The sequence below is a fragment of the Ptychodera flava genome, chromosome 19 (genome assembly GCF_041260155.1).
Source record: "Ptychodera flava strain L36383 chromosome 19, AS_Pfla_20210202, whole genome shotgun sequence".
Taxonomy (NCBI): domain Eukaryota; kingdom Metazoa; phylum Hemichordata; class Enteropneusta; family Ptychoderidae; genus Ptychodera; species Ptychodera flava.
The window spans coordinates 38,293,883-38,320,275 of NC_091946.1; the positions used below are offsets into that span (position 1 = coordinate 38,293,883).

Consider the following 26,393-nt stretch of genomic DNA (forward strand, 5'->3'; position numbering starts at 1 on the left):
TAATCGGAACTGTGTAATTTTCATTTAAAACTTACAATATAGACAGGAAGAGGTGTACGCTGCGTGAGTGTTAGCAGAGATTAAAATTAATGTCAAATTGTCAATCTGTCGGCCTGTCAGATCAAATCGATGGACGGCGGGACAGTCATGTACAGCTATACGACGTGCCATATCAATTCATTGATAGACGGACAAAACATTTGCCTATAATATGCAATTACATTATAGAAAAAGGGATGTAAATGGCAGAAGCAAACCATCAAATCAGACGCTGACATACATGAATATGACAAAGCATATAGATGAGAGAGTTTGAAATTGACAAGTAGAAGGTAATAGAGCACAAAACAAAGACGAAAATGGAATGTAAACCAATGTAAAGGAAAACATTTCCGAATGAAAATTGTGAAGTCACTTTATTCAAATCATATATACCTGAACAGAATATTTGTTTTGAAATCCTTCAACTTTGAAGAGGTCTTCTGTTCCACCATAGGTACAGTTGCCCCAGGGTGGATACATTCTAGTGAGTTGATTCTGCAGTGAAATAATTGATAAATGTTGTGAGAATTAGCATGGATGTTAAAATGATTGAATATAAAATGAAGATATTCGATTTCTATTCGTATGTCTCGTTTGTTCGCGTTGAATATATCAAAGAATATTGTTACATGGTCGAAATGCGTGAATAATCATGTAACTATTGAATATAAGCGTGAATATAATACACTAAAGATAAATGAGAAACACTTTCCTCTCTTATAGCAATTGACGTCACTGAACCCGGCGTGATTGTAAAACCATTCAGTTGTGGCATAGGAGCCAAGTCAGCAGGCGCTATGATCACTCGTACACCAGAATCTTTTCCGTACACAGCGGTGTATTCCTCCTGCTCAGTGAACAGTGTCAGTAGTAAACCTGGAACAATATATATATATATATATATATATATATATATATATAATATATATATATATATATTATATATATATTTATTATGGAAAGCCGTTGGGGACCCCTCGGCGAAAACTCTTTCTCCATTGAAAATGCATAGGTAGAAAACAAAAAAGTTTTCCGTCGAAATATACAAAAAAATACCACCCGGCTACAACATAACTTTTAGCGGCGCCGTCAACTTCAAATGCGACAACAACAACTCAAACCACATAATGTTGCGTCCACAAAATATCAGTCAGCGACAACATTGCTAACACTATGTATCTAGACCTTGGATGAACACTGGCCGCAGCGGTAACAATCTATGAGGCACTTAGTGAGATGTCAAATGATAACGTTGGCGGCGAATGCCTAACTGCGATTGCAGAAAAAACAAAAGCTCGTGCGGACGCGAAATCTCTTGCTGCTCATAATCAACATACGGACACAGAAACTCTATGATAACGATTCCGCACTTAACTGCCATCGCGAAATCTTATCGTCTTTTGAGGCTGCAAAATCTCTACTCGCTCATTAGGCCAAAGTAATTAAATTCTTTGTTTTGCGTCCCAACCCGCTTAGGTTTTTAAGGTTTTCATAAAAAACACACACAGTGTATTTGAATAGGAAATTTTAGGGCCTGGCCGCTTAGCGTTTCTGAACTAAAATTTTGTTACAATTTTTTATTTGCTTCCATCAAATTACATTGTGTTAATTTTCTTGTGTGTGTTTTTCAGCCGCTTAGACGCGTACCTTTTCCCATTTAGAGTGGACGCAAAACAAAGAATTTACTTACTTTGGCCTTACCAAACGTAGACGCTGTTAATATGAAACCTATAGAAACCGGTACGGAAACTTCATATACTCGCATTGCGGTGTGACAAAACTTACAACGTACAGATGTTGCGGAAAAAACTACAAGTTGAAGCTACGACAAACTCTACTCTGGTTGCACACAGTCTGTTACAAACACGGATGATGCGGAAAAATATCATATGCAATGAACATTGTTATGGTGCGGAAAAACAATTACTTAGTATACCTGCGGTGCGACAAATTAGTTCGTTCTGGTGCGACAAAACAGTAAGCTAGCCAGCGATTGTTGAGCGGAAAAAAAGTAGTATGCAAATGAGGAGTCAGTTCTGGTGCGGAAAAAAAACGATGTGCAAATAAGGAGTCGGTTCTGGTGCGGAAAAAAAACTATATGCAAATGAGGAGTATGTGCAGTGCGGAAAAAACTAGTTTGTTCTGGTGCGACAAAACACACAGTACAATAAATTACCCACAATTCTCTTTGATTTGTACACATGGAGGTTACTTTTCTAAAAACTTTTTCAGTTCTGCATGTAAGCACTAGTGTGCAGCATCAGAATAATTGATAAATGATATCTAGTAAAAGTACGTTTAGATATTTCAGTGAAAGTTTCAAAATAACCACTAAACAACCATAAAAGTCACATTCTGTAGGTACTACAAATGCCTTGCTTTTTGGGCAGCAAGTTATGACGAACTGAAGGGGTCATTCTCTGAGAAAACTTAGCATGCAAATTTCTTTTGTCACTTCCATTGCAAAAAATCAATATCCTTTTGTTTCATAAAACAGGTGCAACTAGTCTCCCTACTTTCCATCACATTATTCTGTATGGCTGAGGACACAATCTCTGGCAAATTTCACAAAAATGCTATCTCCTCTCTCAATTATGCATAATTTTCCAAATTATTTAAAATGAGAATTGAGAAGAATGGTGTGCATAAAAGTACGTTTTCAAAATTTTGATAAATAGTCTGTGAATTTGTCTACACATGGGAGACATGGTAGACTTCACTCAGGTATCTCCGAGGATACAAATTGCAATGAATTATGGGAAATCTACAGTACTGTGAAACAGTAAGCTTGCCAGCGATCGTTGTGCGGAAAAAAGTAGTGTAGTATGCAAATGAGGAGTCAGTTCTGGTGCGGAAAAAAACTAAGATGCAAATGAGGAGTATGTTCTGGTGCGGAAAAAAGAGAATATGCAAATGGGAGTACGTTCGGTGCGACGACAAACTAAATTTATAGTACGTTCTTCTTTTATAAATAGTAGTGTAGGACCTAACCCGGCCTTTTCTACGGTCACAGTTGCTTGCAGTTGCTATAGATTTTGTGCAAGAAAAGATAGACTGGCCACCGTCGCTTGGCTTTTCAGTTACCTTTCCCCCTTGAATGTACTATTGTTTTTATATTTATATGCCCACAGATTTGGAGCATTTGAGCCCATTAAAAAGAGTATTTATTCATGCACTTGTGTCCTCTGTTACGGTGTATGTTATGTCAAGTGTGACCGAGGAGAATCCCTACACTGATGTAAGTGGTCAAGTTTGTCAAACTGAAATAATTTTATGAAGCCTCTGCTAATAACTTCAAACATCTAGTACAGGGTGACATGACATATTTTTTCAACGCATTGACGCCCACTGACATTCGTGAATGAGGAGAATCTGTAAACACTGTCTCACTATTATTTAATATTAGGATCACTCGAACCATGGAGGTAGTAGATTTACCTCTATGCTCGAACGCATGTACACTATTAATACAAATATGTATGTGAAAAAAATCACGGATTCTGAGTGATTACATGAATGGTTTGGGGTTATATGAAATTTTAGATACTGTGAAAGATAATCAAGGTATGAAAATTTTCAGAGCACGGCCCAAATTTGAAGAAAAGCTCGAATTCAATTATTTAGGCTATTCTCAGTGGTTAATTGACCCCGTAAACTAGTGTGTGTCACGCGAATTCGAGAAGGGGCTTTGATAGCATAATCGCACTTGCCGTTCAAAGATCAACTTTAGAGATGGAACTAATGTTCTGCAAAATTAATATAATTCCACGGAATTATGAAACTGTCATCTTACTTATTCCATAGCAGTTATTAACGAGAGGTAAATTTCATGTTAAAGGTAGTTTTATAGACAGTGAGTTAAGTTCAATGTGGATGAACCCAGCAATTTCAAATCTATTAAGGTAAAATGAGCCTTGAGGACAGCGGGTGGGACTCACAATTCTTTTCTGATCTACCACTTGTGAGGGCTCATTTCAAAGCTCTTGGTGTAGGAAAAACTTTTCACAGGCTAATTTTTTCGAAAATCGAAAATATTTTTACTCCATAGAGTTAACACAGGGATGGCGGCCATTTTGAATTTAGAATATCGGTAAATTTTGGGTAATTTGTTTCTCTGCTACCAAAATTAGCACGGGAACCCCCGATTTTTATTCTTGATTTTGAAAGAGTATGGTTGAAAGATTCATTGAGGAAGTTTGAGCAAAAGTTTCAGTCTATCACTTTCGAAATGCATACTACCTTAAGATCAATATATTGCGTAATCCATTCAGAAAGGTTGCGTCTCCATCATAGTTTGACCTTTGAACAGCAAGGGCCGCGATATCATGGTCCCTTCTCCAATTCGCATGACATACTCAAAGTTCACGGAGTCAACCATAAATCACTGAGAATAGCCCAAATAATTGAATTGGGGTTTTTCTTCAAATTTATGCCTGCTCTGGAAATTGTTTTACCTTGAGTATCGTTCACAGTACCTGAAGTTTCATATAACCAAAAACAGTTCATGTAATCACTCATATATATGTGTTTTTCACATATATATTTGTAATAGTGGATATGCGTTCAAGCATGGAGGTAGCTACCTCCATGGTTCAAGTGATCCGTATATTACATAATTGTCAGACAGTGTTCACAGATTATAATCATTCACGAATGTCAGTGGGCGTCGGTGTGCTGCTGAAAAAATCTGTCATGTCACTCTGCCCTAGCTATTTGATGCTAAACTGCAGAGGCTTCATAAAATTATTTGAGTTTGACAAACTTGACCACTTCCATCAGTGTAGTGACTCTCCTCGATCACACTTAACATAGCATACACCGTAACAGAGGACACAAGTGCATGAAGTACGTGTTTAGTGTAAAGTAATATAAATACTCTTTTTAGGGGAGAACCATTTGATTTTTGGGGGGGGTATGGAGGAAATGGGTATGGGAGCAAATTTTTTTTCCTGTCACAGTGACAGCAATTTTTTTTTCTACTGTCAGAGCTGCATCATTTTTTTTTTCAAATGGAGTAACAATGCAATTTTTTTTTTCTTTGTCATCAAGTTTGTGATGCGTCGTATAAGGGAGCCGTCATTATTTACGGCCTGAAACTCAGAAATTTTCAGTGACACCCCCCACCCCACCCCCGTCAACCATGATGAATTTGAGCAACTCCCCTCTCTAACTCTGAAATTTTGACTGATCCCCCACTTAGAAAAGTTAAATACAATACATGTATTTGTAACATTTACAAAATACAGCAACAGTAAAGACCTTTGAAATCCTGATGTACTCTGCTAGACTATCATCAGTTATATCATGATGGTTCAAAAAAGGTAAACCCATCAAAATGAAATTGTAAGTCACAATAAAATAAAGATATAAAAGCTCACGCAGTATCTAACCATATAGTATATTGTTTAATTTGGATGGGTATTATGACAAGGTTTTCACTAGGATATCTGACCGGGCAGAATTTGAAAGTACAGGGGAAGAACACACGAGAGGCTTAGGGGGAAAGTGTCACAGGGGCTTTCCCCTATCTTGCATGGAAATTTTTAAGATATTGATGTGTGCAATGGTGCAGTCTGGTGCAATCTGAGAGGTGTTTTTTTAATTTTTTTACTAAGTGAAACTGTTAGAACACCCCAAGGGGGAGAGCACGAGAGAGGGTTTCCCCCTCTCGTATTGGAAATTTTGGGAAATTGATGTGTTTAATGGTGCAATCTGAGAGGAGTTTCAGGTTTTTTTTGCACTCGGTAAAACTGTTTGAAAATGACATTGAACACTGCAATATTTTTTTACATTTTATGCATGATCAGTGTTTGTGTCACAATATTCAACAACCAAAAAAAAGAAATACAATTTGTGAAAAACAGTTCTGTTTGCCAGAGACTGAAGATAAATAAATATACAGGAACGGAAAATCTGTGACCTTCTTGTGTCATTTCTCCAGCTGCCAGCTTCTAATGAAAAGTATGAATATGGTATGTTTAACTGTCAAAATGGTCATTGAACTGAGGAAAATGAAAACATGTTTCTGTGATAATAATTTAAGGATGAATTCACAACAGTTCAGTTTTGTCCTAGATCCTGTGAAAATTTTGAGAACTTGATGTGCGCCACGGTGCAGTGTAGTGCAATCCAATAGGTATTTTAAATTTGTCTTTTACCAGTAAAACTGTTAGAAGACCCAAGGGGGGAGAGCACGAGAGGGGGTGACCCCTCTCGCATTTAAAATTTTGAGAAATGGATGTGTGCAAATATGGTGCAATCTGAGATGTGTTTCAATTTACTTCGCAAAAAATAAATTGAGTAACCCCGCCCCCCTTCTTCCTCTCCACATTTTGAGTAACGCCCCCCTGAAGTTTTCAATTTTTTTAGTGACCCCCTCCCTTGTATTTCATTATATTTGTTGTTCCTCAATTTTTCATAGTCAACTTGTACATCTTCCTAATATATTTATATTGAGAGAATAATATATTGATTTTAACACTAGTTTATTGACTCCTGTCTTGTGTTTTAAAATTTTCACAATTTACAGAAGTCAACTTAGTCCCTTTTAGATAGTGCCTATGCCATTGAGATATTGCAACAGAAATCCTGAAATGATTTCTTGGGTCAGTAAAGGGAAGGAAAACATTGAGTGCACTGAGGTGTAAAGTAGACCTATGTAGTGCATGCTTATATCATAAGTGCTGGGAAAAAACATAAGAATTGCTTGTGTTAAAAACATTTGCGCCGCCTATGGCGGCGCGCCGGCAAAGAATTACATGAGAATAGGGTTTCCAAATTTTGCTAATATCTGGTGCATTGTGACAATTTTTTTTTTCACTTCTGTCTGTTATGACAATTTTTTTTTCTCAGGCCATGACAGGATCAATTTTTTTTTCTTCTATCTCACCTGGCGACAATTTTTTTTTTCTCAAAATCCTCCATACCCCCCCCCGAAATCAAATGGTGTACCCCTTACTGGGCTCAATGCTCCAATTCTGTGGGCATATAAATATAAAAACAATAGTACATTTAAGGGGGGAAAGGTAACTGAAAAGCCAAGCGATGGTGGCCAGTCTATCTTTTCTTGCACAAAATCTATAGCAACTGCAAGCAACTGTGACCGTAGAAAAGGCCGGGTTAGGTCCTACACTACTATTTATAAAAGAAGAACGTACTATAAATTTAGTTTGTCGTCGCACCGAAAGTACTCCCCATTTGCATATTCTTTCTTTTCCGCACCAGAACATACTCCTCATTTGCATCTTAGTTTTTTTCCGCATCAGAACTGACTCCTCATTTGCATACTACTTTTTTCCGCACAACGATCGCTGGCAAGCTTACTGTTTTGTCGCACCAGAACAAACTAGTTTTTTCCGCACTGCACATACTCCTCATTTGCATATAGTTTTTTTTCCGCACCAGAACTGACTCCTTATTTGCATACTACTTTTTCCGCACATCAATCGCTGGCAAGCTTACTGTTTTGTCGCACCAGAACGAACTAATTTGTCACACCGCAGGTATACTAAGTAATTGTTTTTCCGCACCATAACAATGCTCATTGCATATGATATTTTTCCGCATCATCCGTGTTTGCACAGACTGTGTGCAACCAGAGCAGAGTTTGTCGTAGCTTCAACTTGTAGTTTTTTCCGCAACATCTGTACGTTGTAAGTTTTGTCACACCGCAATGCGAGTATATGAAGTTTCCGTACCGGTTTCTATAGGTTTCATATTAACAGCGTCTACGTTTGGTAATGAGCGAGAAGAGATTTTGCAGCCTCAAAAGACGATAAGATTTCGCGATGGCAGTTCAGTGCGGAATCGTTATCATAGAGTTTCTGTGTCCGTATGTTGATTATGAGCAGCAAGTGATTTCGCGTCCGCACGAGCTTTTGTTTTTTCTGCAATCGCAGTTAGGCATTCGCCGCCAACGTTATCATTTGACATCTCACTAAGTGCCTCATAGATTGTTACCGCTGCGGCCAGTGTTCATCCAAGGTCTAGATACATAGTGTTAGCAATGTTGCCGCTGACTGATATTTTGTGGACGCAACATTATGTGGTTTGAGTTGTTGTTGTCGCATTTGAAGTTGACGGCGCCGCTAAAAGTTATGTTGTAGCCGGGTGGTATTTTTTTGTATATTTCGACGGAAAACTTTTTTGTTTTCAACCTATGCATTTTCAATGGAGAAAGCGTTTTCGCCGAGGGGTCCCCAACGGCTTTCCATAATATAATATATATATATATATATATATATATATATATATATATATATATATATATATATATATATATATATATATATATACCAAAACTTGTTTGTATCTTCTCAGAGGGGTAAAGTGCTCGATGCAGGATGCAGAGCAATATTACAATAAATATGAGATCACATCAAGTATGTTTGGTACCTATTACTCGAGTTTCACGCATACACGCGATCGTCAGATAGGTAGATTTTATTGTGTGAAATTTGCTTCAGGTGCTTCATATAAGTGTCAGGTTGGGTCAAACCATTTGGTGTTGTGGGTTGGATTGAAATTTGACAAGTAAAATTTGTTTTCGTGTCGGCACTTGGAGACCAAACTCGGAACGCTTGTTTAAAAGGCTAGATTTATCTGCATTGATTTATCTGCATAATCAATGCAGATAAATCTAGCCTTTAAACAAGCGTTCGACGTTGGTCTCCAAGTGCCGACACGAAAACAATTTTACTTGTCAAATTTCAATCCACCCACAACACCAAATGGTTTGACCCAACCTGACACTTATATGTAAGCACCTGAAGCAATTTCACACAATAAAATCTACCTATCTGACGATCGCGTGTATGCGTGAAACTCGAGTAATAGGTACCAAACATACTTGATGTGATCTCATATTTATTGTTATATATTATATATACATATAAACATATAAACATACCATAAACATACCCAACTTGTACAAATTGTTATTGACATCGTAGAAGTCTTAGATAAAGGAGGACAGGTGGATATGCTTTATCTGAACTTCTCAAAGGCATTTGACAAAGTACCTCATGACAAATTATTAAATAAGTTGCATTCTTTTGGTTTTAATGGTATGCTGCATAATTGATTCTCTAATTATTTGTCACGTCGAAGACAGAGAGCGGTAGTTGAAGGTGAATCCTCAGATTGGTTGCCTGTTCCTTCAGGAGTTCCCCAGGGATCCATTTTGGGTCCTTTTTATTTTTATTATATGTCAATGATATGCCCGTCTGTGTATCTCCTAAGACTACCTTAGCTCTCTTTGCTGATGACTCCAAGTGTTTTCGTGTGATAAAAAATTCACAAGATTGTGAAGCTTTACAGAGAGATATTCATTCTCTTTATAGCTGGAGTGTCAAATGGGGTATGACTTTTAATACAGGAAAGTGCAATGTTCTCCACTTTACACGATGTAAAAATTTTCTGAATTTTGATTATATCATGAATGGTAATGACTTAGCATCAGTTAAAAATACTGTGATTTAGGTGTTGATCTCACTTTCGACTTGAATTGGAATACTCACATTGATCGTATTTGCATGAAATCTCATAGATTGCTTGGCATGATCAAGCGTACTTGTGGCTACAAATGTGACTCTAAACACATACGGAAGTGTCGTTTGGGCAGCCCAGTCTAAGCGCAACTTAGTAAAAATTGAAAAAATCCAAAGAGCAGCAACAAGGTATATTCTTAATTATCCCACTGACATTGATTATAAACAAAGATTAGTTGCTGTAAACCTTTTACCGTTGTCATTTCGCAGGGAGATTCTTGATCTGATTTTCTTTTATAAATGCACTACTGGGAAATACTCTTTAAATGTTCATAAGTATGTCAAAACTCACTCATCTAAAATTAATACACGTTCTAGTGCTGATACAAATGCACTGGATAGAAACCATTGTAAAACTGTCACTTTCCAACACCTTCTCTTTAATAGAATTGTCATTCTCTGGAACAATTTACCGGCGACAATTAGAACCACTGCTTCACTTTGTACATTTAGAGTAACATTGACGAAATGGTATTGGGATAAATTTCATAACTGTTTTGATCCAGACAACACTTGTACGTGGATTTCTCGTTGTCTGTGTAGCAGGTGTAGACCTATGTAGATTTTATTTGATTTGTTTTAGACTTTCTTCATTTTTTATCTCCTGTATGTTATTGTTGTTTGCTTTTTTCATTTGTACATATTTCATTTCATTAGGGTGACTGGCTTTGTATAGGTGGTTCGCACCTGTTTCAGTCATCCTATCCTATGTCGGTACACGTATCGTGTCCGCTGTGGATGAATATTATAAATAAAAATAAAAATACATACATACATACATACATACATACATACATACATACATACATACATACATACATACATACATACCACCCTTTATTTTGTTTTTTCTTGCAGCTTCAACTTGTCGCCATCTTGTTTTCTAGACTACAATATTGACGACTGTGTTATTTTCTACCAAGCTGTCAGTTCCTTGGTCTAAATTAACTTTTTATTTCATATGTAAAGCTAAAAGAATCGTTCTGTAAATTCTGATTTTATTCTGTCGACGCCTGTCCCTAAGAGACGATGTGCACGTGATATCACAACAATTTTGAAAAAAGAGCTAACCAAACAGTGTAATAAATGACATTAAAGAGGTACTCCCAATTGGTAACATTTCTGAAACACATTTTTAAATGCCAACGGTCGATATTTGACTTGGCGACTCCGCGCGGATCGCGAGATATCGATAAAAACATGTCATTTCCCGAGCGTATTTTTCACATCCCGAAGTTTTACGATCGTTTCTGGTTACGACCCGAAATCACCCGAAAGTGTGTTGTTGGGGGCGACTTGCAGCGATTTCGAAGCTGTTAGCCTATTGGTTGGCTGAATCTTACCAATATAATTAAAACAATACAAATAAACTCCCTAAGTTGCTGTGAATAGAATATTCTAGGGAGTCAAAAACGTTCGAATGACGCAAATAATTTACTTCCTACTGCGAAGACTTTATATACATCATTATCAATGCCTTTACCTCTGGTAATTCTTTTTTAAAACTTCTCCTTAGTTTTTGTCGTTTTCGTTATTCTCAATCAGTTGTATTAGATTTTTAAACAATACCACATAGATATCAGTTTTTACGTGTAAATTATTAGTTACCTCTGATGACTACATTTTGTCGTCTGCCACAAAGTTACGCGTGGCTCGATACATAGCGGCCGCCGCGTGTGGTATGCGCGCATACCACGCGGTGGCCGCTATTTATCAACCGCAGGTATCTGTGCTAGTCATCTATGCGAATTTTGGTGGAATCAGCAAACTTTGTTTTTCGTTTTTTGCCGAGTCAGTAAGACTCAGCTTTCTCCCACGGGACATGACCGATCACCGACACGAGTGGTACTGCTGTGGCGTACAGCAGCGTCAGCGTAGACTCGTACTCCATAGCTTAGTTGACAATTGCCCCAGTGCCGAACGTTCTATGTTCGGAAGCTGAATTCAGGTGGGCCTTTTTAATAAAGTGACATTAATTGTTTTCAGACTGACGAAGATTACCAGGTGAACTGAATGAAAACCTCAAATGTTGCATCAATGACATCAGAGTGTTCATGATCACAGATTAGTAAAATATACGTACAACAGATGATTTCATAAACATTATAGCGTTGATGCCGTGATAGAAATACGGTTTACTAATACTGTGTACGTTAATTGAGATATAATATAAGAATAAGTGATCATATTTTTTCGATTCATTATCATAAAAATGCCATCGGAATTTGATTTTTGTTATATGGCTTATGATATTTTGAGATATCGTCGGTCAAATATTTCGTCGGAGTTTGACAACTGCTGATAAAGCTGTTTGCCTCGTAAACCAAATACGGCTACTAGCAGCGACAGAAGAGTTCGTAATTTTTCTCTCTGGAAAAAATGTCCATGAACATTTCTAGAGAAACCCTTGCACGTTACGCATTGTGACAGTTTTCGATGCTGTCTTGCCAATGCACAGTCGACTTATGTTATTTGTTTAATAAATGTTATTAAGGTATTCAATCATGGTGAGGTAATAATTCATCCAATAAACTGACATTGCTTTCTACTTTGGTTTTTCTGTCGCGATCACAGAATATTTACTGAGATGTTCACTTTTCGATTTGAAAACGAATACAACATCTTGACGTTTACCTACCGTCCTTAGCGCCTGGATTTCTCACAAATCTGTCCCCGTTATTGTTAAATGTGAAGCAGTTTCCGTATTTTTCATCTTGGAACGTGTGGAAATCGCTGTAGAATCAAACAAGAAAAATGTGAACACATAGATGAAACACATATTTATTTCAATAGATCTTACGAACATCTCAAGCATTTTAAAATAAACATATAACCTTCGAAACTAAAATGTTAGCAGTGAAGTTAACGCCAACATTGCTACAAATCTGTCGAGTTACTGAAAAATCGATTTTTCAGAGTCCGCAGAAAAGACATAATTCCAAATTAATGTTATTTCCTTCGTGTCGCCTGTCAGCTTGACGCAATATCTAGGGAATCCTTTTGTAATCAACTGGGCAGTGTGATTGCCGAAAATGGACGTCATTTATTTGCGCTAATAACAATGTATATGTAAAGTGTATTATATGTTCGATGGTTCTTCTTAAAACGCTGTAATATGTGTTTTGACTTTTTAGACAGGGGTAAGTGATCGATACAGCCTAATCTCTCCAATTTATCTTCCTATCAATTATAAACGCCTAAGATCTCATCTAGCATTGCATCTTGTGCCATGATAACAACACTTTAAGATCGATTTGTCTCACCTTGCATTGCATCTTGTGCCATGATAAGAACACTTCAAGATGAAGTCACGGCTCTGGTGTCCCAACTCACTGATTCTGTCTTTGCCAACTTTTAATATTTCATCAAAGTTTCCGTAATCCGGAGACAGACTGTAAGACTTAAATCCTATCCAATCAGGCGGATCTTCGCCCTTTACAGCGTGGTACTCGTGACTCGGACGATATTCCGAAAGGAACTTTTCATAGGCGTAATGGTCAGTAGTGATGTTATGGAATTGTTTGAACCAAGGTGATGATGGCATGAAAACACGATCTTTTTCATAGGCTTTAGAATGAAGAATATTTGATATGTTCCATTAAGCTTTATAAGTACCGTTTAAGTGACCAGCGAATATTCTTGCCATGAATTGGAAATTCTTCCTTGTAAAGTAATTAAATTGAATCATACTATATTCACTGGGGTTGGCAGGTGGAATCATTCGCAGGAGACGTGCTTGAAAGCACGTCATCATCCGATGAAAGACATTACATTTGCCGTAAAGTGATAATTTTTCACATGCAGACAAGGCTTCCAAAACTAGGTCAAATCTATATTATCATAAAGCTCAACATATTTCGGTTAGAATGGAACGTGCTATCGCATGCTCAAGTTCAGTGATGATAAAATTGTAACTAAAACGTCACACGACATCTCTTGATACACTTTTACTCTGCATATCTGCGGTCAAAATAAAAAAAATAGAAACTGCTCAGCTATACGAACGCGAAAACCTAGTTCAAAAATTTTAATCTAAAATGTATCATGACAAATTGAAATAACTACTGTTTGTATGAAAAGTTTGAAGTATACTTTTAATTACAAACTGTTTTGGCATTTTTCAAACAAAGTCTCGTCAGAAACTTCCCGACTTGTGAATCTCGCAGGGCAATCGTGTTTTTATTTTTGCTCACAGGACTTATAGGTGTTGACTTTCTCTATAAAATCAATATGGTCTGATTGAACTGTCTGTATGCATCTAGCGCATGTAATTTTTTTCTAAAGGAGTAGTATACTTGTAGTGTCTAAGACAATATTTAAAGCACTGCGATTTTTATTCATAGGGGCCGGTGTATGTAAATTACAATCCAAGTGGCTCCTAAGAAGCGCGAGATTTGAACAGGGCCTTCCATGACAGTTGGTCAGAGGAAGGCTTCTCAGACAAGGTTGGTTGTACACTACCTAATTGCAGGTTTCCCACAAGACTCCACTCCCATAACAAATCTGAAAATTCCGTAACTTACCCCGAGAGCAGTTTCTTTCATCGCTTCCGTCAACACATTGTGGAATGATGTCACATACTCGATAATTATGCAGACATTCGCCTGAATCACACTGGAAGTAACCTTCTGGGCAGGACGTACCATTATGCAAGGAATCAGCGACTAATGGCAAAAAAGAAATAAATTGTTTGAGATCATGTTATCGCTAAACCTACTTGGAAATGAACTGTTGAAAGGTGATTGACATTCTTACAAAAGCGATGCCTACTGCATTAACTTGCGGCAACAGAGTCTCTTTCTCATCTAAATAAATGAAAAATTACACATCTTTAGCAGCAGCTCTGTGTGTAGTTTCATATCTCTTGCCCGCGTAAACTTAAAATGCACTTTATGAGGCATTGTGGGAAAATACTTACGTCCATCTATCAGAACTTCGTAATGGTCGTAGTCTGAGTCTGTCAGTAAATCCGTGCCACTGTCTCCAAGCCTGCTCGACACCAACAACAAACATATTCTGGTTTTTTGTTTGTAATTAAATGATAGGCAGCTTATATCCCTGGTCATTAGGCACTCGTAAGCACACTGATCGACGGATATCAAGGGTATATCAATGGATGTAGCACCCACTAGTCTTCTCTGACTTAGTTTCTCAAATAGTGGCAATGAATTGACGTCGACATTGCGCGCTTCGTGGTCTATGTATTCTGTGGAAAAGAAAAGATACGCCAAATCAATACAGTGTCATCGTTTGGGAACTTGTAGTTTGCAAATTTGTTTGTGTATGTTTTTGTTTGTGTGCAAAGGATAACAATTAACAATTAACAATGCAAGTAGGTGATGGTCTTGCAGAAATCTTGTAATGTTCACGTCGTCTCGGTTAGCCTACCGATGGCGCACTTACTATGACTGATAAAATCTTTACATAGGCAAAAAAAATTATGTTAACTTTGTTTCTGTTAACGTAACTACCCTATTTAATACCAAAAACTTTAATCTTTTTTTTCATTTTCAAAACGTCAGGCATGATTTTGCAGAATTTTGCTGTTTTCTGATCCGTCACACGGGAATAAACGAGTAAAACGCTACCCTACTTCCTTAGGGCTTGTTCACTGAAACACGCAATTTTATTTACGCACATCGCTGAATGAATTTCTTTCACAAAGTACAAATTTCAGTGAAACCAACCTTCTGCTTTGACTTCAAGCTCACAAAAATTCATCCATCGAATCCTGTCTTCTAGTTGTGCGGTTACATATCTGCCAATCAGCGGTACGGGGCATTCGATGTGGTTTATAGTGTGTGCGAGGTCGTACATTCTTAACGGTCTCCCACATTTAGGATTTTTCTTGATTTCCAAACTTGATCCTACTCTGAACACAACACCATTACTTCGCTCCACTGGTCAAGTGAAAGATATAGATTCAAAGAAATGTTTTTTGGGTTTATCCAGTGATGATTAACTCTCACCAGGTGTGTACAGCGATACCCATTCCGCAAAATGTGGCAGTGTATGCCGATGTCATATTAAGAAAGATTCTTTTTCATTTCAAACAGATATGTGTAGGTTTACTGCTTCAAACTTGATGTATTTGTGTGTCATTTAGTCATTCAGCAACAAACGCACGCCTATAAAACGCTGGAAATCATTCCAAATCATCGAGTCATGTACATAGAGGCAAATAATTTGATGTCCGTGACTTTTAAATCTTACCGCAGCAATCGTCCCGGTTTATAAACACCACTCTGTAAACTCTGTAATCTTTCAGTAAATCCACCCTCCACCATGGTTCATTTTCCAATCTAGTGTGTATACAGCTACCGAATTCATAATCGCTGTTTAGGTTTCCATCCACGGCCTTGGATGGTACACCTCCACTGCTAATGCTCACTTGTTCAGCTGGCTTCATCAATGCCACGTTCGGTAGTTCGTCTATAAATGCTGATAAAATAATTTTGGGATAATTAAAATGACCTGAAGGTCCCAGTAATAAACGGATTACCGACTTAATCGAGTCGCATTGAAAAGGATAACTCTGCCAAATTATGTCACAGGCGGCCGAGGCTATATTGATATTATTGAGTTTTTCTCACTGCTTTCTCTATCAGTTCCTCTCCTTTTCTTAATGCTCTGACTGATCGGAGTGAATAAAATAAATGATTATATAACTTAACCTAACCCCTTGTCTCTTTTTTTATTTGACAACCAATTACAAGGACGTTTATCTCTCATATACACATGTAATTAATTGGTCAACACAACTAATAATGCTTACCAGTGGACTTATCGCGGGTTTTATGGGTTGACAACGTTGCGAAAGATACGGAAAGTTACATTACATCATTACAAATGTTTCATTTAAATCTCTATCTTTCGCAATGTTGACCGACCCATAAAATCCCTGATAAGTCAACGAATTAGCATCATTAGTTGTGTTGACTTATTTATTTATTTATTTATTTATTTATTTCACATTCATGGATTTCCCAGTTACAGACTCAAATGGGGTAAAGACTCCTTTTAAGTTGTAATCTATCATGGGATTCTACATAACGTAAAAAAGTACTAAAGTTTACAACATGAAAATTAGTAAAAGAAAGTAAAATCAGTACAGGTAAACCCTTAAAACGATGATTACAGATAAAAAATATTTTAAAAAATTTCTGCTAAAATGCGTAGTAATCTATCTGTCTACATTGTCTCTGATGTAAAAGTTCAACTGGGATTTGGTCAGGTTAGTACTGCATCTAATCATGTCAGGCAAAGAATTCCAAGCTCGAGCAGCACGCATGGCAAATTTCCTTTGACATGTTTCAGTACGAAATTTAGGCAGGAATAATTTGCAAGTTGAGGCTTCTCGTGTCCCATCAGAGTGGACGTCAATAAGCGTAATAATTTTATCGATACTATAACATGGAGATTATTGAAACTTTTGTGAAATAATAAAATACATTGTCTAATACATTAAACATTAAATCTTTCAAAAAGTATTTCAGTTTTGGTATCAAAATCAGCAATAAGGATCACTCTTAAGGCACGCTTCTGTATTTTATAAGCCCTGTCTATATTTTTAGAAGCTTTATTTCCTCACACAAACAGCAGTAATCAATGGTAGATTGAATCAAACCATAGTATAAAACTTTTCTAAGGTGCAAAGGAATGAAATTACACTGGCGCCTAAGTAGTCCAACTCTCCGGCTCAAAGTGAAACAAAGATTATCAATATGTTTACCCCATGAAATAAAATTGTCTAATGTTAGTCCCACAATCTTTTCAGAGGCGACACATGAATTGTTTTTGCTTTTAATAGAGATATCCAATTGTTCAGCATATTTTTGACGAGATCCGACTTACAAAGCTTTCGTTTCACCTTCATTTGTCGTCATTCCTTTACTTAAAATCTATTGTTATTTCACAACACTACATCACTTGAAGGGATTTATTAACATGCAGAACAGAAATTCTTGAGGTAAGAAGGGTCTGGTCATCAGCGTACATATCAAGTTGAGAGTTATGCAAAGTAAATGGTAAATCATTGATAAAAATAGTAAATGGCAGTGGTCCCAGTAATAATCCTTGAGGTACACCTACAGTCACCTTTTGAACATTGGAAATTTACCCATATAAGTAACCACATGAGAACGATTTGATAAAACGATTTAAACCAGTTTAAGCCATTACTTTCTAGTCCATATAAAGAAAACTTTCTAAGAAGGGTTCGATGATCAACTAGATCGAATGCTTTGACAAATTCAAAAACAGAATACCAGAAAGTCTACCATTGTCAATATTTTCTACAATTCATCACATATTCTTAATAACGCTGTTTGACAGGAAGGGTGTCTTCTAAATCCAGATTGTATCTCATGATTCATAAAGCAAATCCATATTAGACAAAAACTCATAAAAACTACAATGTATATGGCTTTCAATAACTTTGGAAATAGCAGGTAAAATTGAAATGGGTCAATAATTGAACATTTCAGTAACACAGCTAGAACCATTATAAATAGGGACAACTCGTGCACATTTAAAATATCAGGGACGACTGCATTGTCAATACTTAAATTTAACACCTTTGTCAATGAATCTGAAATTACCGAAGCACCTATGCGCAGTAGTTTTGCGCTTACATTATCGGTGCCCGTAGATTTACAATCTGATAAAGCTTACTTTACAAAGTCAACAGAAAGAGTGGAAATTTGCAAACGATGATCCATCAAGTTTCTTATCGAGGTACTCTGTTAAGGAAGAAAAATCGGGATAATCATCGACAGAAATGTTGAAGTTTAGGAATGCTAGAGAAATAATTGTTGAAAGAATTAGTAAGCACGTTGAAATTAGTGACAAGAGTGCCGTAAAATCTCCATCGGAGTATGACTTTGTGGCCAAATATGACACCTCGGTCACTCAAATGATTAGCGACAGCATTCCCGGCTTTGAATTATAACAGTGATGCATATACTGTATCACTTCATACAATATTTAGACAATTTTGGGACCAATCCTGACGGGTGTAGCATGCTAGCAGGGTACGCTTACCCATTCCGGACACCTGGTACCACCACTAACTATCAGTGGTTCAGGATGGTCCTACTTAAATTTGTAAATCTCAAATGTCCCATGGACCTGGTAATGTATTACCTTGAATGAAAATGATTATTGGACCAGTTTAATGTCATTTTGTTCCCTTGGTTTCGTGATATTTTTATAAATATACCACTGCCTTATAATTTGAACCATTATCATTAAGCTCTTTGATAAAGTATCAAATGAACTACTTTATTTCTTGCAAGTTTATAAAGCGCAAGTTTCTCAAAATCCCCTTTACCTTGATTTAGCAAAGAATCCCTCTCATGCATAGTATTCCAAATATACTGATTCATCCATGCTGGCTATTTTCTATGTTTCACACGCTTTTCAATATAGGAAGCATGTGTATCACAAATCTTATTGAAGATAGTAACCCAAAGTCTTGTAGCAACGTTTACATTACTCGTGAGACTAACTAAAAACCATGGCGCATGTGATAAGTCATAAAGAAAGGGGTCCTGCTTTGCCTTCAAGTTATAGACTTTGCAAGCTCAGATCTTTGTACATTCTGTCAAAGTGCATAAAAACAATATCTTATCTTTTGTTGATTGTATTTTTACCAAAAATATGTTGAATGAACTGTATACATCTTGGAACAAAGTTCTGAACTGTTCGAAAATCATTTAACCAAGCAAATAATTCTTGGAAACAAAGAATGGTCAGATCATTTGAATCATATTGTTATTCTCTACAAGAAATGCACATTTAAAAGTAAACCGAAGAAAGATCATCCAAACTTAACCGTTAAAGATAGATATCAAATATATCCAAAAGTTAGATTTTGGAAAAGAAAAGGCACTATGTCCCAATATTTTGAGAAATGGCAGGACTTTGTTACATAGGGCATTAGTGACATCTCGACACTGGACCTGACACATATGTTCCTGTATTTATTTTTTGTTTCAGTTATTTACCGTGGTAGGAATGGCTCTGTCTCTTTTTTCGTTTTGGTGCCTGCTTTTGTATTTGTTTATGTGTTTTCATGTCGTTCTTTAAAAATGAAAGTTGACCAAATGTACATGTATATGACAGATCTTCTTATAACATTACGACAGAGATATGTAAAGTCTTTAGCTCTCTGTAGTTACAGCATGAGTTCAGTTTTTCGGACTTTTTGCAATAAAAGATAAAAAAAGGAAAGGAGTCCTGTTTAAAATGCATCAGTGAGCGAAATTTAATCGACAAGTGTGAGGAAATGCGTTTAAAACTAGAGTTCATTTTGCTGACACAAATGATAGGGTAGTGGTCTGACAGACCAATCCCAGGAATTTGAACGTTAACGACTTCACTGTTAGAAACGTAGATGTTATCAATTCAAGTTTTTGAAACAGGCCTTGTTAGCTTGGAGATTATTTGATCTAAGTTCAGATTACGTAAAAACTGATAAACATAATGATTTCGACCACCTTGAGTGAACAGATCAATATTGAATTAATTACAAGATATGTATGTAACAGATAAACGTCTTTATAGTGGGGTGTAAAATAAATAAGATCCTGATGCTGTTAAGTGTTTGAATGATATCCATGACAAATATGTTGTCGTTCCTGCTGATAAAGCTGCCAATAACTTTGTATTTGTCTTTAAGAAATATTATTTTGAATGTCTTATAGACGAACTTGGTGTAACTAAGACCTCCACCAACTCCATTTACAGACAGTCAGTGTTCAGCAAATCTGAAATTTTGGCAAAGCATAAGTCATTCATGGATAATTTTAATATTACAACAAAGGATGACCATAATAAGTTGCCTAGCTTATACTGGATACCAAAGCTCCACAAAACACCTTAAAAGGCTAGGTTTATTGCAGGATCTTCAAAATGTTCAACAACAGAGTTATCGAAGATACTGACTTCTGTTCTTTGTACCGTTAAACGGGGACTTCAAGCATACTGTGATGTTGTCTTTTCTCTGAGTGGTATAAATCAAATGTGGATATTAAAAAAATTATCTGACTTATAATTGATATATGGCGGGTGCCGTATGTGGGGAAGGATGCGCTTACTATTTTCGAAACACCTGACATCACTTCTTGGTCTTCTGGCCAGAGGTCCATATATCTTTCTTTGATGAATATGACTTTGTTTGTGTGCCGTCTATTTACTGTCTATTCTGTGCTGTTTTGTGTCTATGTTTACAACTATTGTCTTATGAATTCTGACCTACCGTCATTGGATTATGGATTGTTATGATTGCGATTATAATTTAATTAAAGAGTCAAGAGGCTAGGTTAGGTTATATAATCATTTATTTTATTTACTCCGATCAGTCAGAGCATGAAGAAAAGGAGAGCAACTGATAGAGAAAAAAGTGAGAAAAACTCAAACTCAATATATTAATAACGTCTTGGCCGCCTGTGATTATGCTAAGGTCAATTCACAACAAGAGTAAAACAAGCCGATGTTCTAAGGGTGATTCTAGAGTATGAAGATGTTGTTGGTTGCATTCCATTCAATCAAAACCTTTTATCGTATGATGCCAGGTAACATTTACACAGATGACACAGGAGACACTTTTAGGAAGATACAATATTTATATCCTGAAGACCATACACTGATTTTGTCCTTGCGGCTTTGTGTGTTTAGTCTTCTCACTCTTCTCTTCGTGTTTCGTAAACTTTCATATGTAAATATATGGGCGTTACTAACGTTTTCGGATTTCGGATCGGTATATATGTCAGGTACCTTTTCAGATCGTTGACATCTATACGCAAATATCTCTCAGAAGACACTGCATTTGTCTTGAAAACATGAACAAAGCATTGTTTACTCACGTATTCCCTGTAGCTCGACCTCGCAGAGATTCAAGTATTCAGTTTTATTGACAAGTTGTATGCTGACGTAACGTCCAATCAGCGGCGACTTACAAGTCACTGTTATGATTGCGCTGCTGTTCACAATGTGTTTATATGTTATGACGCCACAGATAGTTGTTCCATTCTCTGCTCCAACCACAGTCCCAACATCGAGGGACTTCGCTCCAACTGAGACAACGGCCGAAGCGAGCCTTTCACCTTTCAAAACGAAGAGTGAAAAAGTTATTTTGTCGAAAAAAAAGAAAAATTGATAATATGAACTACAATATGACGAATAAAAGTCTGCTATACGCAGTAAGCAAAACATGTATGAGCGATTAACTTACTGCAGCAATCCTGCCTGTTAGCTATAGTAACACGATACACGGTGTAGTTTTTCCCAAGATCAACTCTCCACCATGGTTCAAACTCTAAGTCTGTCTGTGAACAACTCCAAAACCAGAAATTAGTATTCTTGATACCGTCAACAGCGAGTCTGGCTGGGGCATTTGGGTATTCGCTGCTCTGTTCTGCTGTCATTCTAAGGGCTGCATTTATGACCCATAATTCTGATAAAGGTTATAGTAAAACAATTCAACATATTTTGTGAAAATCAACGTTAATCAGAACAAAAACAAAATAAAAACAATTTCATTTACATTTACCTCGACTCTGCCAAATACAAACACGTAATTGCGGAAACGCCATTAGTTTACCAACCTGAAGCCATAACCTCCACTTCACACAACCTCAATCTGTCGGTGAATCCAGATATTATGACCAACACGTTCCTACCGATTGATGGCCCACATGGACATGTGATCTCTCGGCCATATGAATGAAAGATTCGGGTGCCGCACTTGTCTCCAACTATATCTCTTCCACTACCGTATCCAACGATTACATCACCTCCCTGTCTATTAGCGTCTGTTCATTACAAAAAAAAACAAACAAGATATCGCACTGTATTTGTCTTAAATTGAAATATTTTGGGTGTCACATTTACTGTCTTATTATCACTCCACTTCTGTTACGCCGCAAAGTTTATTTTTGCGATGTTCAAATCGCCTTACCTCCGTATTCAATATCAGTCATTTCCTGCCGGTAAACTATGACTTCATGGATTTTGTAGGAATCGCCGAGGTCGACTGCCCACCAGGGTTCATACTCATACTCTGTTGCCGAACAACTCTTCAGCAACTTGTATCCTTCCGTGTAACCGTCGACAGCTTTCTCGGATTCGTAAAGTTCAGTACTGCTCTGCGTCGTTTGCTTACCAAGAGCAAGATTTTTTTGACTGGACCCTAAATGGTCAACAAGGACTAGAATTATACAACCTTGGATAACATGGAAACAGTACAGTATAATATGAAGACGTTACAGTAAAAACGTGGAAACTCTACTGTCAAAAACAGACAGCTTTTGTATATTAAGGTTCATCTTTGTTAAACGACAACGTGATTACTTAATTTGCTTAGTGTTATGGATGATGACCGCTATGTTAATTAAGCATTTTTATTTTGGGACGTTTCTCATACTAATCTTCTATACAGAGATTCCATTCAGCACTAAATAAATGACAGATTGTGACAAATATCTAAACGGCATTCTTGTCCTGTATTGTCCCGTTAAAGAAAATGATGAATGTGTCAGTGCGTACTCACTGCAAATATCAGTGGATTCATCACTTCTATCGGGGCAGTCCATAACACCATCACATGTATACAACATTGGAATACATCGCTTGGAAAATCCACACTGAAATTCACTCTGTGAACAGTCTTGAAAGTTACAGTTCCGGATTAAGTACACGCAAATGAAAGAAAAACTAACCTGCCAGTTTCCATATAATTGATTAGGAATATTTATATGAGCGACCAAATAGAATATTTAAATTAGCCAGGGTTGGCGTCATCCATTCACTGAGTCCTGGATGATTATATCTTAAAGAGGTCTTTTCGGAACATTAATACGACCTCGAATCCTAATAATGTCCTTAATATGGTTTTATTTCAAAAAAATTGTCGTTTCGAGAAAAACGACTAAAGGATTATTCCACACAAAGGTTCAGAACACAATTTTAATAGCAAGGTTTAATAATTAAATACAAGACGTAAGAACGATGAAACGAAACTGGTCCTAAAGGCTCCTTTGCAGTGGTACAAAGCAACACTATGTCAACATATACAAACGGTCCACATGTATGTCACACTCGGTACGACTATCGGGTAAAAGTTAACAACGATTACTCGAATGGAAGGAAAATACATTTCGCTGTAAAACCCAAATTATTTTAAAGGGAGGTGGTCGTCGGAACACTGCTCAACGGTTGCCAGAGACCCCGATAACTGATGTAAACACTTTATCTAGGGTACGTTGGCGATTGATGAAAGTTGAAATTTAAATGTTGCAGCTATGTTGACTTAACGCACCTGGATATCATACATGAAATACACTATTTGTAAACGAGAAAGTCGCACATGCACAGGCCGACGACCTCCTTCCCTTTTAAACTTATGAACCTTTTCGCAGACTCTATGAACAGCTTAGTTTTCAGGTGTTCGAAATACACTCTGTAAATAAATATTTCCGTATCTACTTGGTCATTTCTGAATGTAAGTCCTACCACAATTGTGTTCGTCTTCTCCTTCATAACAGTCTTCTTTACCATCACAAGCGTAGTCGTCATCGATGCAAAATCCCCATTGACTGCCACTTCCACACTTGAACTGACCATTACCACATTGCTCTGCAACAAGTTTTACAAAATAATGTTATCAGAAGATTACAAAGGCATGTTCTTCAAAGTGACTCATGTCAGCGACTCAATGACAGGATTTCCAGCATCATCACCCGCCAGGTAAAAACCGCAAAAGTTTTGGACAACATACATCTCGAGATACTTTGGATCAAAATACAATATCTGGTCTATGTCAACAAATATGGAATAAGAGTTGAGACAAACACTCTGTCTGTATGTTTGCCAGGATGATGGAAACGACATTGTACTTATGAGTCTCACTAAAAGATCTCCAGAGTTACAGCTACTACAGCTACTTCAATCATAGACCCTCGAGAGTGAAAGTCTATGCTTCGATAGAGTATAGAACTGGATACAATAGGGTAGATATTTTGGATGACAAGTAATTTCCCAATGCTTGTCTTATCTCTGGTCCCTTTGTTCACTTCTCTGCCTCATAAATTCTTGTGGCCGTTAATTCCTTAGTCTGTCATCCAAGTAACCCTTGCCCTGGGTCGGAAATTCATAATTAATAAAGAAGTTGCAAGACAATGACGTCACATCAATCCGATTGAAAACAACACAGTTGTCAAAGTTTACATAACTGAATAGAGTAACACATATTTACTATAGGTACAATTGCGTTCGTCGCTCATGTCAAGACAATGATTGATACCGTCACAGACAAGATACTTCCTGACGCAATATGTACCACTTCCGCATTGGAAGTCCTCTTCAGAACACGGACCTGTGTGGAATGCAAATGATTACATACTTGCTGAAGAGTTCAAGTAATTACAGTGCTGTGCTATAACACGGTCAGCAAACGAACAGTGTACAATAATCGAGTCGGTGGTAAAAATGGAAGAACAAATAACTCAAAAATCACGAAATAACAATAGAAATGTTTCATGAAGAAGCGCCCCATATGGGGACATGTGAGCTAGGGATTTATAATATTTCAAAACCGAGACACTGCTATAAGTTGCTATCATTTAAAAGAGACAGACTTTCAATAATAGGGTAGAAAAGGTGACATTTTAAATATAGAATATTTTGTGACTATATCATATTAAAGGCCCAATAGCTGTTTCTTTTAGCGTTATTTTTGTGATTCTGCTTACAAACTAATGCAAGTGTGGGAATATACTCATTGAGGGGTGTTTATAAAAGTATAATAAACTGTCCACTTGGACTGAATGTGCAATTTATTTTAAGCAAGATAAATAATAAACGTTTGCCCAACCGTAAATGGCGCCCTAATGCAAACAAAGAAAAAAACTGTACGTCGTACATATATGCATTGGAATCTTCACAGAAACATCAAGGTAGTCCAAAATAAGGCATAGTGCTGAATAATTTCCACGGGGACATCATATGCTTTGATTTCTTTGTAATATTACCAGTTTTTAAATATTGCGGGAAATCAAAATACGGTTAAAATTTAAATTTACTTGTCCAATTTTTTAGTAGTAAAAGACTATATCCTTTAACTTTGTGGAATTTAAAGAAAACTAGAGAAAATAGGAAGCCTTTTTCAGGTCAACAAATTTTAAGAGTTACAGCTCCAGGGGTTTTAATTTCATACAAAGAAAAAGGGCCTTATTTTAGGAGTTTAATGTACCCACCTAACATACAGCAACACCATACATATTTGAAAGCTTATTATCTCTACTTCAATAAAATTGACAATGTTGAGCTATCAAGTAAGGCCGTACCCCTTAATTTGCATAATTTACACGGGTAAGCAATTTGCAGCATGTAAAATACAACATTGATATTCACAGAGAATATTAAAATTTATTTTGCTTAAATATTTTCATATTAATATTGAAAAAATTATTTTCCTGTTTTGAATAACGGTATTTTAAAAAGTGTAACACAAGTATCAATGCAACCTCAAGCATTATGATGTGCAAAAAATGCACAGAACATGGGGAACAAACAGCTGAAATGAGTTCTGAAAATAAATATTTTTTGTTTAATGTATGTTTCAAATTATATGAGCACGTCGTTTACTTTGCAATATAATCCGATGCCGAGGTCTAGGTATTATAGGTGAGAGGCTGTTTCTCAAAACATCCCTTATGTTTGGAGTGTAATATACCCATTCACAGCATATTAAAACCGTTTAATGTTACTCAAGAATACCAACATTTTCTAGTAATGTTGTAA

At 36.8% G+C, this 26,393-nt stretch overlaps 2 protein-coding genes across 2 annotated transcripts in view; both read right to left on the reverse strand.

The window, feature by feature from the left end:
- Positions 1-523: 523 nt before the first annotated feature.
- On the reverse strand, positions 524-23,574 carry LOC139119470 (uncharacterized). The gene is made up of 12 exons (XM_070683301.1): positions 23,143-23,574; positions 22,552-22,782; positions 22,199-22,405; positions 21,826-22,047; positions 21,458-21,697; positions 15,804-16,031; positions 15,278-15,490; positions 14,509-14,796; positions 14,114-14,254; positions 12,854-13,157; positions 12,229-12,323; positions 524-918 (listed from the first exon to the last, which is right to left on the reverse strand). Exons 1-12 carry the CDS (start codon positions 23,207-23,209, stop codon positions 701-703), a joined length of 2,454 nt encoding a protein of 817 aa, XP_070539402.1. The 5' UTR covers positions 23,210-23,574; the 3' UTR covers positions 524-700.
- The window catches only part of LOC139119471 (uncharacterized), a 42,521-nt gene continuing 39,698 nt past the window's right edge, over positions 23,571-26,393 (reverse strand). Inside the window, exons 4-5 of the mRNA XM_070683302.1 lie at positions 24,847-24,966; positions 23,571-24,227 (exon numbers count right to left, since the gene is read on the reverse strand). Of these exons, the coding sequence (XP_070539403.1) occupies positions 24,082-24,227; positions 24,847-24,966 (266 nt within the window). The 3' untranslated portion in view covers positions 23,571-24,081. The remainder of the gene's footprint in view (positions 24,228-24,846; positions 24,967-26,393) is intronic.